General features: G+C 40.4%; 1 protein-coding gene across 4 annotated transcripts in view; it reads left to right on the top strand.

Moving 5' to 3' along the window:
• The window catches only part of Auh (AU RNA binding methylglutaconyl-CoA hydratase), a 156470-nt gene extending 141349 nt beyond the window's left edge, over positions 1 to 15121 (top strand). For 3 of the 4 annotated variants that reach the window (XM_077792316.1, XM_077792315.1, XM_077792313.1), the window contains 4 exons: positions 8029 to 8216; positions 10897 to 10947; positions 12269 to 12316; positions 14835 to 15121. In XM_077792316.1, the coding sequence (XP_077648442.1) occupies positions 8029 to 8216; positions 10897 to 10947; positions 12269 to 12316; positions 14835 to 14912 (365 nt within the window). In that variant the 3' untranslated portion in view covers positions 14913 to 15121. Of the gene's footprint in view, positions 1 to 8028; positions 8217 to 10896; positions 10948 to 12268; positions 12317 to 14834 lie in introns of those variants that run through there. The other variant, XM_077792317.1, reaches the window with a different exon arrangement.
• The last annotated feature ends 1635 nt before the right edge of the window (positions 15122 to 16756 follow it).

Here is a 16756-nt window from a genome sequence, read left to right as displayed (position 1 = left end):
ACCAGACTTCTATTCCAGCCAACATCGCCTGAAGCTAGTTGCTGCAGTCTTGAGCCATGAGTCTACCTTAGTGGTTGTGTTGGTCAGCTTTTCATTTTTTGTGATCAGAATACCTGAGAAAACAGCCTAGAAGAGGAAAGTTGGTTTTGTTGTTGTATTTGTTTAATTCACAATTTCAGAGGTCTCAGTCCATGGTTGGCCAACTACATTGCAGAAACATAGTTATAAGGCTTGACAGGGGGAAGGTACTCAGCTCATGATGGCTTGGAGAGAGGGAGGGAGGGAGGGAGGGAGGGAGGGAGGGAGAGGGAGAACAAACGAGAACACACACAGACATGTAAGGGAGGGAGGGAGGCAGCAGGCAGACATAGAGTCCCCAAGGTCATACCCTTAGTAACCTACTTCCTTCAGCATGCCCCATCTGCCTACAGTTACCACCCAATAGTCCATTTAAATTATTAATTCATCAGATGGATTAATCCCCTGATGAGGTTACAGCCCTCCATATTCAATCATTTTACCTCTGAACCTTGCTGTGTTATCTAACACTTGAGCCTTGGGGAAGCATTCCAGATCCCAATCTTGGCAGGTAAGCAGCCCATAACAGTGTGACCCTTGATTCTACCTAATGCTTCATAGTAGGGTGTGGACTCAGGGTGTGACACCTCATTGTAGGGTTTGTGGCCTTGAGTGTAACATAGGAGCCTGGAGCTACATCCTCTAAACTGATTCTTTGCAGAATCAGGTGGAATTCCACAGTTCCTGACCACTAGCCAGTAACTGTGGGTGATGAATTTGGGCCTACCCAGAGCCCAGGGAGAGGCTTGCAGAGAAAAACTACCCCCTTTAGATACTCACCAATTCATGAAGAATAGTACACTGTATATTTGGGATAAATCCAGGATTGGATCACCCTCTAGTGCAGAGACAGTGACAGTACACCAACAGCCAACTCTAAGTGAACCTGGACTCGGGATGCCATCTAGTGCTGAAATGGTGAAAGTGATTTCAGTCTTAGAGGAAATAAGCAGCCTGCTTGAATTTCTGGAAAGACAAATAAAGCCAGGTTATAAAAACCTAAACCTTCAATTAGATATTAGATCTGAATACCTAATTTTTCAATACCCAGAAGACATCACTAACAAGCATCAAGAACTTTCACCATGGCCTTGCCTAAGGGTCAAAATAAGGCTCAAAAACTAACCAGATCATAAACAGCATGGGTGAACTCGGATGGAGGACTTAAAGTAGTTATCCAAAGGAATTTCAACCTCAGAGAGCACAAAGAAGTGATTAAAAGTGTTCTTTAACTGAGAAACTTGCAGAGAGATGGGAACAGTTTTTTAAAAAATCAAATAATTCCTTGAGCTGAAAAATATACTGACAAAATTAAAAACACAATAGACGGCATCTTTAGCAAAGATCAAACAGGAGAGAGAATGAGTGAGCTCAAAGTCAGGCTATTTGAAAATACATAGTTGGACATAGAATAGGGGAGAAAAAACCCCAAACCAACAACCCAGGTCCCAGGTAGGAACAACCAGAAGGGGACCTCAGGGTTCACTCCTGGACATCTACTCACACATTAGAAGCAGAGAAGTCCCAGAACGAAAAAAAGATGAAGCACACTTAAAAGGGCACACATACAAAAGAGGAAGGAGAATCCATCTCAGATGATGCACAAGTCCAAGACCTCTGAAAATACAAGGAAACAGGCAAACAAATCTCCCCCTAAAATTCACAGTTCCCCATAAGCTCACAGATATGGAAGTGGATGAAATTAAATTACAGAGGAAGATTATTAAAAACTGATTTATATTAAAATCTTCAGTGAACTAAAAGAAGATCTAAGGAATGAATGAAGAGAGCAAACACAGGAGATTTAAGGCCATTTCAGTAAAAAAGCAGAGCTATTGAAAAGGAACCAATTAGAAGTCCTAGAAATGAAAGACACAATTAATCAAAAGTTCACTAGAAAGCATCACTAACAGATTAGATTGTACTATATTTTCATTTTATTTCTTTATGTTGTATTGTCAGCATTTCAAAATAGCTTGTTAAAACCAAAGGATGTTTTTAGCCTTATAGTAACTATAATACAACAATCTTTAATAGTTGAGCCAAAACTAATATAAATCACTTAGCCATAAAGGGAGACTGTAAAAAAGGAGAAAATAAGAAAGAAACTCAATTAAATTAGAAAAAAATTCACAAAATAGCTGTGATAAGATATTATCTAGTGATGATTATCTTAAGTGTAAATGAATTAAATTCCCCAATTAAAAGACATAGAGCAATTAATGGATAAAACAAAAAGACCCAAATATATGTTGCCTATTGGAAACTCATTTCACAGGTAAAGACATATATAGAAGGGATAGAATACCATTCAGATAGAATCCAAAAGAAAGCAGGAGTAGCCAGATTTTATATCAAAAAAAAAAAAAAAGAACCAGTAAAAAGTGGTATATTCTCAACAGCGTATAAAATTCTCCAAGACAAATCATAGGATAGGCCCCCAAAACAAGACTGAAAAGTTCTTAAAATCGAAATTATATTGGGTGTCTTTCCTGACAGCAGTTCAATAACACTAGAAATCAGTCAGTAACAAGAAAAACTTTGGAAACTATTCATACATAAGAATTAATTCCCTCTTGGCCAACCAGTGGAGTAAAGCAGAAATCAGGAGATTTAAACATTTCTTCAAACACGCAGATGGAAACCCAACATACCAAAACCTGTGGGATAGAGCAAAGCCAGTACCAGAGGGAAGCTGGCAGCCATCAGTGCCAGCATCAAGAAAAACGGAGATCTCAAAACAGCCCATCACTTCATCACAAGAAACTGGAAACAGATCAAGACAAGCCCAGAATTGGTGTAAGGTAGGAAGTCACAAAGACCAGAGCAAAAATAAACGAAATGGAGACTAAAATAAAATTTGTAGATTAATGAAGTAAAGACCTATTCTTCAGAAATATAGATAAAATTGATACACCTTTAGACTATGAAAAAGAAGACTCAAATCAGAAGTGAAAATGTAAATATCGTAACTGATACCACAGAAATATTAAAGCTTTATGAATAGCTGTATGCCAACAAAAAATCAGTCATTTTTTGGTACCTCAGTAGCAAAGTATCTGAACTAGAAAACAAGGAAGAAATGGAGAAATTCCTGGACACATACACCTTACAAAGGTTGAGTCCTGAGTAGAAAACCTGAAGAGACCAGTAGTGAGTAGTGAGATGGAACCAGTAATTTAAAACAAAGTCTCCTGGTAAAGAAAAGCCCAGGACCTGGTGGCTTCACACTGGGTTCTGTCAGATATCTAAATAAGAATAATATTGATTCTTAGTAAATTGTTCCCAAAAATTTGAAGAGGAAGGAATTTTTGGAAAGTCGTTCTACAAGGCCCACATTACCCTGACACCAAAACCAAACAAGGACACAACAAAAAAGGGAAGCTCTAGACCATTATCCTAGATGAACACATAGGCAGAAGTCCTCAACAAAATACTGCTGAGCTCAGTCCGGCACAGTCACCAAGGTCATTCACCATAACGGAGTTGGGTTCATGTGAGGGAGCAAGCCTGGCTCACATCTGCAGCATAGCAGTAGGGTAAAGACCAAGCTGTGATCGTCTCAGTGGATGCAGAAAGAAGCCAAAAAGGCATCTGATAAAATTCAACATCCTCTCAGGATGAAAACTCTGAACAGCTAACCTAATACTGACGGGGGAGTAACCGAAAGCTTTTTCCCAAAGTTCTAGAACAAGGTAAGACACTTGCATACTTTTATTTAACACAGTACTCTAAGTCCTAGCCAGATCAGTCAGGCAACAGAAAGAAAGAAAGGGCATATAAGTTGGAAAGAAGAAATCCAATATTCACTGTGTGCAGATGACATGATCTCCAAAGACTCTAGACTGTTACAACTAATAATTAATTCAGCAGCATTTCCTGATACAAAATCAACGTGTAAAAATCAGTCATTTTTTGGTACCTCAGTAGCAAAGTGTCTGAACTAGAAATCAAGGAAGCGTTCTCATTTATAACAAATGCCTCACAATAGATGTAACCACAAAAAAATAGTCAAAGCCATTTTGAGCAAAAGAACAAAGTAGGAGGCATCCCACTTTATCTGACTTCAGAATATACTACAAAACTGTAGTAATCAAAACAGCATGTTAAAACAGACACACAGAGCAATGGAACAGGATAGGCCAAAAGTAAACCCACACATCGCAGCTAACTGGTTTTCAGCAAAAATGTTCAGAACATGCATTGGAAACAGGACAGTCTTTTTAGTAAATGGTGCTGGGAAGATTGGATATCCACATGCAAAAGAATGAAACTGTCTCTTACCAGTTACAACAGTCAACTTAAAATAGATTAAAGACTTCAGTGTGAAACCTGAAATTGTAATTACTAGAAAAAAATATAGGGGAGCTGCCTCAGGACTTTGGAATTGCCAAGACTCCTTGAATCAGGAGACATAAGCAAAAGTGGAAAAATGGGCTTATATCAAATTAAAAGCCTGATGTTCAGCAAAAGAAGCAATCAGAATCAAGAGACAGCCTACAGCATGGAAGACCATATTTGCAAGTTGTTATTTCCTATAAGGGGTTAATATACAGACTATATAAGAAACTTAAAAAAATAGCAAAACAAAAATGAAAAACAAATAATGAAGTTATTTAAATGAACAATAGACCCAAGAAAACATTTCTCAAAAGAAGACCTGCAAATGGCCAATAGGTGTATGAAGAAATGCCCAACTTCACTAATCTGAAAAGTGTGAATCCAAAGCACAGTGAGATACCACCTCCAGTAAGAATGACTGTTCTCAAAAAGACAAAGGTAAGTGCTGGTTTACTTGTGTTCACATAATGATCTGCATTTCTTTCCATGTTGCCATGAATGACATGTTGAAAAAGGCAGCCTTGCATACTGTTGGTGAAAAGGAATATAGAAAAACACTACGGAGCTTCTTCAAAAGATAGGAACTGTCATATGATCTAGCAGTTCCACCTCTGGGCATATATCTGCAAAAAATGAAATCAGTATGATGATGAGATGTCTGCACTCTCATGTTTATTGTGGCAGTATTCATAGTATCCAAGAAATGGAAACATCCTAAACTCACGAATGGATAAAGAAGAAATGGCACATGCATACCACTGAATATCGGTCATCCCTCCCCCACCAAAAAAGAATGAAATCCTGCCATTCATGACAACATGGAAAGAAATGCAGATCATTATATGAACTCAAGTAAACCAGGCACAGAAAGACAAGCACTGCATGATCTCACTCACATGTAAAAATCCAAAACCATCAGTCTATGATAGAGATTGAGAGTAGAGCGGTGGATACTGAAAGCTGAGAACACAAGAGGAAGGAGAAAGATGGGGAAAGGTTGGTCAGTTGGATAGGAGCCCAGAGTTCCATTGTGCTGTTGAAGGGTGGTTATAGAGAATAGTTATGTACTGTTCATTTCAAAAAGCTAAAGGAAAGGAATCTGAATGTTGAATGAGACAGATGTGGTTAACCTGATTCAAGTATCATGACATGTATACATGTATGGAAATATCACATGGGATCCCATAAATATATACAATATCTATGTTTTTATATTTTGGTTAAAATGATTTCAAATTGTAAAACTCTACTATATTGGTGGGAGCAACCCAAACAAAATGCATATGGCATGTTACTCAACCTTAAAAAAGAAGGAAAATCCTGACATGCTACAACACTGATGAACCTTAAGGACATGGTGCTGAGTGAAATTATCCAGTCACAAAAGACAAATATTGTGTGAATCCATTCATATGACAGAGAAGGCTCGCGATGTCACCTGGAAAGGCCAAGTCTGGGTGCGTGCTGGCTTGTGAGCCAGCGTGATGTTCTGTCCTCAGTGAGTCAGAATGCTCCCTCGGCACCAGGCCCTCACCTGCCCGCCCCAGCTCCTGCACACTGTTGTGTGGTGCACCTGCCTTGTGGAGCGGAGCAGCAAGCTGCATGCTGCTCATCTGGAGGGGGTGGTTTTTCATGTGAGTTTCCATCTACGATGTAACTGCCACTTTCAAGTCTTTGCAAAATTCTAATTCCTGGAGAATGATCATATGAGAGGAATGATATGATGAATGGGTATAAGGTTTGTGGACTTTCAAATGTAAAGGTTCAATTGGGTAAAGTGTGACATTAACAGGGAGGGTTGCATTTGTTAATTTTGACCAGTCTGCATTCAACTTTCTCAGAACCCAGGAGTAATCATTTTTAAACATGCTCATTATGACTATCATCAAAATTATGAACATCTTAATGAGTAAATGTAGTTATCTGGGTTATTTGTTTATATCTGTGTTCTAACCAGCTGCTGTTGAAAATACCATAGGTAACTGTCTTTACCTTGCAGGTTGCTCATTAGTTCCCAGACCTGTCTTTGCTGTGCTGAGCAGTATCACTCTTTACTACTTAAAACTGGCAATGCTGTGTACTTTATAGACATATTTTCTGCTACATTTTATACAAGTGCTATCTCTTAGCTGCCTGAGCAATTTAAACACTCAATAATAACTGCATTTTACAGAAGCATCACTCATTTGTGTATGAAAACAGTCTATAGAAAATGTCAATCCTGTACTGGTTTATTGAGGTTGGGTTTTTTTATTACTTATATTTCATTATTCTTATTGTGGTTTAAGAACAGCATCTTAAGTTCTATACTGTTAATTGTATATTATTGAGCATGTAAGAATATACTTCATTATTGAAGACAAATTTGCCTTTTAAGTTCTTTCTGAAGACTGGCCTATAGGGCGTGGTGGAGACTGAGGCAGACTAGAGAGCATTACACCAAAAAGGGGTGGCACAGTTGACTTGCAAGTAGAAGTTGTTTTTTTGGATAAAATCATGCATCCAGTTTTTGAGTGTTGGTAACTATTGTGGGGGGAAAAAGCTTAAACTTTTGCAGGCCAGATAAAACCAAGTGAGCTTGCCTAGACAGTGGGCCATCCCGTTATCTCCTCCTCTAAGCCTGGCAGTCACCTGCTCCTCGGCCTCTTGGCCACATGAGCCCTGGGCAGCTCAGCAGCCATTTTAAGGGTAAGTCATAGACAAATCCTAATGTTGTGGCTGTTCATATTCTTAACAGTAGAAATGGAAGCTATGTCTGAATTACCTGTTTTTGTCCAACCTTCTGTTGAATGAGATCTTGGCCTATTCACTAGGAGCCATTCTAGGGAATAGGCAGACGGATGGAATGAATTAGCCAGTTTTCATCAAAGCAGGCCTCTTCTGCTGCAGAACTCCTCTCCTCAGCTTACCCTGAATCATGCCACTTCGTTCCTTGGAGTTGAGGAGGTATTCAATTCATAAAGTCCAAAGTAGCTACATGGCAGAGTCAAATCTGGAGGCCTGGTTCTGGCCCCACCGCGCAGTGGATTTCCTGACAGCTGAGAGGTAGGGATGCCTGGGTGAGAGAGCATCTCCAAAAGAGGAGGAGCCAGCAGGGCAAAGCTGCGCTTCATCAGTGGTTGTCTGTTTTTACTTTTACTAAATTAAAATGACTTTATAATTCATTCACCATACAGAATTCTTTAAAAGTATGAGGGTTGAATTCCTAAGAATTTGGTAAGCTGAAAGGTAATTGCCGGTCTTGTCAGGACTCTGCTCTCTAGGCTGTGCACCCCTGGACAGTATTGCTTGTCCCCTCTTGTTCTGCTTGTGGTTAGGACATGGTGGTCACTATGGATTGGAGTCAGGAGTACACCAGCAGTATGTGAGGTACCAAAGTCACTTGCTGACGATGTAAAATCCTCAAGTTCTTTGGTGGTGGTATTGATTGAGTAAACTGAGAACTTGGGCTGTGTTCTGAAGTGCACTGTGTTTCCGGTGCCTGGTTCTGACTCATAGACTTCTGGCCCTGGTTCATTTGTGTAATAACTGACTGAAGAGATGAAGCACTGAAGTGCTAAGATGAAAAGGTGTCTACTGACCGCCCGCCTTTCTTCTCCAACCCTTCAGGGGGGACTCAGCGGCTACCAAGGGCCATTGGGATGTCTCTGGCCAAGGAGCTCATCTTCTCTGCACGAGTGCTTGACGGACAAGAAGCCAAAGCCGTGGGCTTGATCAGCCACGTCCTGGAGCAGAACCAGGAGGGGGACGCGGCCTACAGAAAGGCCCTGGACCTGGCCAGGGAGTTTCTACCTCAGGTACTTCTGACTCTAGGGTTCCTCTGCTTCTCCATGTAGGTGATCCCATAGCACAAAGACTAAAACAGCTTTCCAGTTTAACATTTCTTGTTTGACAGATAGGAAGTTAAGATCCTTCAGAATTAAAACCAGAACTTGAAGATCATCCGAGGGTGATGTTGTGACCACACTTTAATTTCACTTTCATGTTTCATATGAACAGCGTTTGGCCCCTGTGACACCATTCAGTTGTGTACGTGTAGAGAAAGCACATTTGACCAAACGTTAAAGTGTCTCTCCTAATAAGTAAGGACACTGATCTAACTGGGCTTTCACTGTGATGGCGTTGTTTGGGTGACCTGCTTGAGAAGCTGCAGTTGAAAGTATCATGTGTCGTTCTTTTTCTGACGATTCGGGTATTGCTTCATGGCTTTACTGTATGCTGTATGATCCTCATAAGTACATGAAAAAATCTGGATCACATGTGCAGTTGTTGGACTGTACGTGGAAACACTAAGAACCGGGCATTGATGGCTTCTTTTTAAGGGATTTTTTTTTTTTTCTGTCAGCAGGTGTATGTTTTCAAATGTTCCTTTGGTCTGAAATCACAGATTAAAGGATTTAAACTTAAGAGGAAGAGTCTCCTTTTGCTGTGTAAGTGATTAGTCAGAATCTCTTTGTCCGTCATGGAGCTTGAACTTTTATAGCTCCCATAACCAGCCATTTCTGGAGTCAAAATAAGTTCCTCTCTGTATTTGGTTTACTTACCTCAAACAGGATTTATAATCCAAAGGATCAAGGCCATTGATCCTTTAGAAATGTCACGAAGGCTTTCACAGAAGTGCACATGCCCCCACACTTGCCCAGAGTTCCCCTTTCCCGAAGGCTTTCGTCACTCAGCACATGATAACCTCTTGGTCCTGCCCCACTCTGCTACGCTCATCCCCAGAGCTGTCACACAGGGCCAGCCACACTTCAGGTGTTGATGGTCCCTCTTAATCAGCTTGTAGCCTATCGGCCGTCTCAGGAAAGAGCTCTTCTCTAACTTAGTCCCTGTGTGAGGTGACACAGAGCCTTTTACTCAGTAGAGGCCAGGTGCTTGTTAAATTGATGGAGAGAGCAAATAAAAAGATTTTACTGCTGTTAAAAAGAGACTTTCATTATGACCTTGGTATTTCCCCCAAATATTAGGGAATTATCTGCCTAAAGACAGATTAAAGGTAAAGTGTCAGGGAAAGTAATCGTTTAAATATTGGTTTAATGACTTTCCTTGGCTTGAAATCTTATGACCAAGGTATATTTGAATTGAAATCGAGGGGTGTATCCAGGTTCTGAGTATCCATGGCACTGCACGACCTGATACGTGGCTCTGTGCTCCGGAGCTCCGTGGAGGAGGCTCTCGAACGCCTTAGTTTCCAGCTTGCCTTTTCTCCTGTGAGCCTCCTTGCAGTTAATGCCCTTCACTGTCCACATCCACCTGCCTGAGCACGGGTGGCACCCTCTGCCTTCCTCTCTGCCTCAGCGGATCTGGCAGTGAGCTGCCTTTATTCCTGCGGAAGCCAGAGTTCCCTTACCACCTCAGGCAGGCTTCTTCACCTTCCCTCAGAAGGACACTCCTCTGAGAACTTCAGTGGTTAAAAGTAGATTTTCTCCAAGTTAAACAAATGTAGAAGGGGATATTGAATGACTGTGATGTGAAAACCATGTATATAATTTACCAAACAAGTTTGAATGCAGTGATCTTTATTGTATTTGTTACATTGTTATTGAATGATCACTCTCCAAATAATGAAAAAGCTTCTATAATCGGAGAATTTAGATGGGTCAAATTGATATTAGAAACCCCTAGAAAAGAATAAATGGCAATTTTTATGCATTTGTCCATTCACTCCTTAGAGTTCTTTTGTTGCACCTGTTTTTTGGAGCCAACTTTGCATTTTAATTCAGAAGACCATTCAATTCAAAATAAGCTACAAATTCACATTTATTACCTGTAAATAAATTAGAATATTTTAGAAATTCAAAATGAAATTGAAGAACTGAATTCCATCTGGGGAGTACGCTTTTCATAGGATAGTTTGGTAAGAGTTTGGCCTCCAGAAAACACAAGTCATGGTGTCCTTCTCACAGAAGGTGCCCACCAGCTCCTTCCAGTGTGACCCAGGCACACCCGTGCAGGTGAGAGTCCTGCTCAGAGCATGTGTGTGTGTGTTCACCCACCGTCACCACAGTCAGTTACCCGTGCTGAGGGGGAAGAGATACACACGTCCAAAGGGCATTGTATCGACCCTCTCCTTACTGGCAGCAGGCTGGTTGCCAGCCCTAATGTCAGTCATAACTGCTAGTTAGTGTGATATTAAGCCAAAGACTTCCTTTTTCTTTCCCCTACTTACCCTCTAGGGAGAATATGGAAGAACACTAAGCCTTCAGCTGGACGTCACTGCCTGCTGCCTTCAGGGATCTAAAGTTTGCTGTAACAGAATACTGTGGCCTCTAAATAAGTTGCTGATGCAACACAGTTGTGATAGTTGCTGTTTAATTAAGACCTTGCAAAGCTCAGAAAAGAAATTTTCCATCTAGTAGCTCATAACTGTTGTTGGCCATGCCATGTATCTATCAATGGGAATTTCTGAATTTTACTTAAGGTGTACAACATAATTTGCATAAATAGTAAGTAAAATTTGTTTAATTTGAATTTTAGGGACCTGTTGCAATGAGAGTGGCAAAACTAGCAATTAATCAAGGGATGGAGGTAAGTTCCTTAATGCTCAAGTTTGTTGTTAGAATGAATAGTGAAGATTAATCTAAATGAACATGTTTAGACTTTTAGAGGGTTCTTTTTTTGTTTTCGTGTTTTGGTTCTAAGGATTGAACCCAGAGACACTCAACCACTGAGCTATGCCTTAGCCCTTTTGTGTTTTTACTTTGAGACAGGGTCTTGCTAAATTGCCCAGCCTGGCCTTGAACTTGTGATCCTCATGCCTCAGCCTCTCTGGGATTACAGGCGTGCGCCATTGCGCCCAACTTCGACATTATTGTTTAATATTCCAAAATATAGCTGTTTGAACGCTATTATTACTGAAAGATTCTAAGGTTCCTTTAGGCTACATCATTGATTTCATTTTGCTGTGATTATTGTTGAGTTCGTATTATAATCACAGAATTCAGAATTTCACCGATGCTGTGCATCTTATGATATGTCAGTTATTTTTGCCATTGCATTAATTAGATTCACTGACTAGTATTTCATAGAAAACCAAAGGAAAAAGACATTCTGTATACTCTGAGCATCAGTATCACATTATGAAAAACATTCCCAGCTCTAAGCTCTCTTCCACGTTTCACTTGTCAATGTGTCTTCTGTAGGGTGTGCTGGGCATGCCCCAGGGACATGACTCCAGAGTGGGGTCCCTGAGCTGTGGGGAGTGGGCGGGGAGGAGTAGTGCAGGCACTCATGTACTTCAGACTCTCAATGACAGATATTGTAGTTTGGCTAACATACAGGAATTTTGCAAAAAGGTGTTTCTTCCTTGTAGGCACAGGAGGCACTATATCTTCTTTGGCTTTATGTCAGTAAAAAAAAAAAAAAAAGATGGAATTTGTAATAATTTGCAGTAAATGCAGCTTCACAAATTTGCAAGTATTTGATTGGATTACTCCGGTGCTTTCACGATGGTGACAATACTAAAAGCAAACACCTTACATAGCCCTTACCGTGTGACAGGCTTTCTTGTATCTATTAGGTGCTTTATGAAGGCTTCACTTAGATTGACTCATTTAATCCTTACAGTATGCCACCCCCAACCCAATTTGGTGAGTACTATGATTAGCCCCTTGAAGCATGGAGAGGTTCAGTAACTTTTCTAAGTTATACAGCTCCCAAGTGGTAGTGTCAGGATTTGAACCTAGGAAGCCTGGTCTCAGGTCTCTCATAGTGGCCATATACTGATTGGTGGCACTATATCAAAAGATTCTGTTTTGGGGGGATAGGGTTATTTAATTTGAATTTAAATTGACTATACCATATTTTGCAAAGTTACTTCTATTGAAATGAATTATGTTTTTATCCTCAGGTTGACTTAGTAACAGGATTAGCCATAGAAGAAGCATGTTATGCTCAGGTATGTAATATAATCACAAATTCAGTAAGGATGCACCCTTCCCAATTATTTACTTCTGGGTATTTCAAATGAAGAATATATCACTCAGTAAGATTTCCTTTATTCTCATTTCAAAATCACACAAATGGGTTGAAGTTAGTTGTTTCTACTCTTTGACTATTACCAAGTTCTACTACTGCTTCTGCTGAACAGACTTGAAGACTCTGCATAATTCAGAAAACCCATACAGTAACCAGTTAGTGCTGCTCAGGCTGTGGCCATCTCACGAGGCTTGCCCTGTCTCCTGTGCATGTGGCCTTTGCCTCACTGTAGTCCAGAGAGGCAGCAGATGGCCGTGGGCTTGTGCCTCCCATGCAGCAGTGGTGTGGAAGACTCATGAGCTTTTCTGAAGTCTGAGCCTTCTTTCCTGCCCACTGACAGTTCACTGATGAAATTATAGGGTTCTTTTTTATATACAGATTAGTAGTTCTGTCCAAGAAGGAAATGTTTTTCTTTCTTTCTTTTCCCTAAGAGAGATAACTTTAAGGGCATCTAAAAAGCAATAGCATTTTGTTCTACCTTTCCTGAGAGTTGGGCACTACATCAGATCCTATTAAAGCATGGTAGAGTTATTAATAGGAGCAGTATCTAGAGTGTTGCTCTGTGTCTGGTCTGAATATATAAATTAGCTGTCATTGGTGAGTAATTCCCGGGAGTGAAGTAAATCCTCAGTCTCATATATACATGTATATGTGTATGTACGTGTGTATAAAGCACATTTGGCCATATAAGAAGAAATACCACTTTCATAATCTCTTCCAGAAAATAGATGCAAACGATACACTGCTGACTTGTTCAGTGAGGGCAGAGTTGCCCTGATACCTAAATCAGAGGAAGACATAGCACGAAAGGAGAAGGATCCACAAATGTCTCTCATATGAGTATGGCCAAAACAAATGAAAAGTTCCTTAATGATAGTAAATTGAAAAAAAGAATTCTACTCTGACCAAGTGGGATTTATTCATATATACAAATCTTGTTCAACATAAGAAAAAAATCAGTGTCATCCATCATGTCAGTAGAAGATGCTCAAAAAGCATTTGACAGAATTCACTACCCATTTATGATAAAAACTCTCAGCAAACTAGGAGCAGAGTGAAACTTTTTCAACTTGGTAAGAACATCTACAGAATGCTGACATCCTACTTAATGATCAAGAACAAGGCAAGCATGACCCCCCCCATTGTGCCTTTTCAGCATCTTATTGGGGGTCTTGGCCAATGCAGAAAAAGAAGAAAAGATGTACATATTGAGAAGTAAAAAATAAAACTTCACAGATGACGTGATTGTCTAAGTGGGAAATCCCCAAAAATCATCTAAACAAGTTCCTCATAAGCAGTTAACAGCAAAATATCCCACAATACAAAGTTAATATCCAAAAATCAATTGTTTCCTTATATAGCAGCGGACGAATTGGAATTCAAAATTTAAAATGCAACACCATTTACATCAGCACTCAAAAAGTGAAGAGCTTAGGTACAAATCTAACAAAATAACATACAGGAGGTATAGGAATAAAACCAAAAACCCTGCTGAAAGAGACCAAGATCCAAATAAATAGAAGAACAAGCCATGTTCATAGTTAGGAAGATTCAGTTGTTGTCAAAATGTTAGTTCTTCCCAATTTAATCTATACGTAAATTCCCAGCAAATTATGTTATGGATCTTGACAAAGTGTTCTAGTTCATTTGTGAAGTCCAAACATGCAAAATAACCAGGACAGAATTGCCAAAGAACAAAGCCGGAAGACTGCATTCCCTGAATTCAAGACATTGTGGTAATGGTGACAGAACAAACAGGGAGACAAGGAACAGAATTGAGACCCACGAATGTAGCCAATTGACGGTTTGACAGAGGAGCAAAAGCAGTTCAGTAGAGAGGAATTCTTGAAGACAAATGGTCCAGAAACATCTGTATGTTCACAGGACAAGAACAGGTCTAGACAAGTTTTGAGTGACAGAGGTCAAAGCTGAATAGGCACAGCACAGAGGATGTTTATAGCATTGAAACTTCTGTCGTGGAGAGTATCTGACATTGTATTTGTTAAAACCCTTACAGCAGGCAACACGAGTGAACCTCAATGGAAATGGATCATAGTTAATAGTAATAGCGTACCAGGATTGATTCATCACATGTGACAAGTTTAACACACTAATGTCAATAACAGGAATCTGGGGCACAGCTTTAGGGGAGTATAGGGGCTCTGCCTTCTGGGGTTTTTGTTGTTGTTGTTGTTGTTGTTGGTAAACCTAAGCTGCTGTGAAAAGTGATCTTTTGATTTTTTGAGTCCATTTGAAATAGGAAAAAAAAACTTATTTGAAGTAATGAAAATCAATTTGGTCACACAATTAGAATTGTTCAAATAACTAGTAGATTTCAAAATTTTAGAATGAACTTCTGACTAGTTTTCTTAGATCCTGTTTGATAAAATTTTACTGTTGTGTTTTCATTTTGGTATAAATATATATTTTTTTCTTAGACCATTCCAACAAAAGACAGACTTGAAGGTCTTCTGGCTTTTAAAGAGAAAAGGCCCCCACGATATAAAGGAGAATAGAAGAAACAGAAGTTCTAACGATACCATGTGATCAATGTACTTCTGGAAGTATCTTTCAGATCCACTCTGATGCCTCAGCACATGGAATCTCAATGACCAAAGGGAAGAGCGAGTTGCTCATGTGTTACGCATCTGGAATGGACCCATATGTATACTTCATGCCAATGTGTATCATGTTAAATTCATTCAGATTTATAAAGCAAGTAGCATATATCGTCAAAAAACAGGTTAAAATTTAGGTATATGTTTTTAAATATTTCCTGCATATAAGGCTTTCCGTTCTTAATTTTTTAATGTGAATAATTTATATATTGCACATTCTAGGAAATAATATTGATTGTATGTCCACTGTGCTGCATTAAGAAAATAAAATTACTTCTGTATACCAAAAAAAATGTGAAATTATACCAAATAAAGTTTCTAAGTGGTTATGCACATAGGAACAGACACATGCATACATCTCAACCTGAAAAAATGAATTGATAGATAGTCTGAGTGAAAACTACCTAATATAAATAAAATTAGCGAAAAGAAAACTTGGGAATTATTCTTACCCCATCCTCTTTCACTTGAATAAATCATTGTGTGTTGGACTTTAGAAGAAACTCTTCCATACTGATTCCATCAGGCAGCCTCCTGACATTTGGCCAGGAACACACTACTGTCCTCCGCCCTCTTCCTCTCTCCCTCTGCTTTCTCTCCTCTCTCTGCTCTCTTCCTCTCTGCCCTCCTCCTCTCCTCTCTCTGCTCTCTGCCTCTCCTTTTCTCCTTTTCTTCCCCTTCAGGCAGCCCCCCAATAAAATCTCTTGGTTTAAAAAAAAAAAGTTAGTCCAATCAGAGTCGAGGCCCAAGAGCTTGTGAAGCCCACAGGAAGCTTGATGCCATTGTGCTGTTAAGACCACCTCCCACCAGAGAAGCCTGGTCCTCTGGTGAATAAAGGAAGAGGAAAAACGGTGCCCCCAGGATGGACCACAGAAATGGCTTGGGTGAGGTGGAGACTCTCCTCTGCTTCCTGGCCCTAGCAGTCTGTATTTGGTTTTTGTAAGGGAAGGAGCTGCACACACCAGCCCTGTCCACTTCCCTGTAGCAGGGCAAGTGGGGTAAAGCCTTCATAAAAGGAGAGAGAGGCCAGTACCAGGCCTGGGAAAGCAGCGTAGACGGGAGGTCTGCGGGAAGCTGTGGACTGGTGTCCACTGCAGAAAAGGACGGACGTGTTACGCTGCTGTCTGGTCACCAGGCTTCTTTGTGAAGAGGTTCTCGGTCCGAGCCTGGGCATGCCAGACACGGGACTGGAAGCCTTTGCTGCATCTGTCAGCCAGGAACGGAGCAGCAGGCCCCAGTGTGCCTTCCCAGTGCCTCCCACACCTGCCTGCCTCCCAGAGGTGTCCCTTCATGTTCTCTTCCCAGGGACGCCATTGCTGTCAGAAGGCAGGCAGACTTCATTCTTAAAATTCTGAAACTTTTAGTGTTCAATTTGGGAAATTCAACCCTCAGTCTCCATTCTGAAATTCTTCAAGTGGTGGAGGTGGACCGCTGTCTTCGCTGACACATGTGTGCCAGGTGAGGGCCACTTCCTTGTCACTTGAGGTGCTGAGAGTGCAGGTTTCAGATGATAGCTCTGTTGATCGGAGTAAATATAGAAAGAGCTTATTAAAACTCATGTTCGGCCCTCTGGTGACTGTATCTGGTGGCATGCACGCTTGTCTACTGATCAAACTTGCTGAGCTTGTTTCACGCGTGATAATTTGCACATAAAGTGGTAGCGCTTGTTCTCAGGGTGCTTTAAAGGTTTCAGGGCCATTTGGTCTTGTCTGTGACTTGCTAAAATGCCACTTGTATTTTAA

This window comes from Urocitellus parryii, chromosome 13 (genome assembly GCF_045843805.1).
Source record: "Urocitellus parryii isolate mUroPar1 chromosome 13, mUroPar1.hap1, whole genome shotgun sequence".
NCBI classification, from domain to species: domain Eukaryota; kingdom Metazoa; phylum Chordata; class Mammalia; order Rodentia; family Sciuridae; genus Urocitellus; species Urocitellus parryii.
This window is presented reverse-complemented; position numbering and strand designations above follow the sequence as displayed.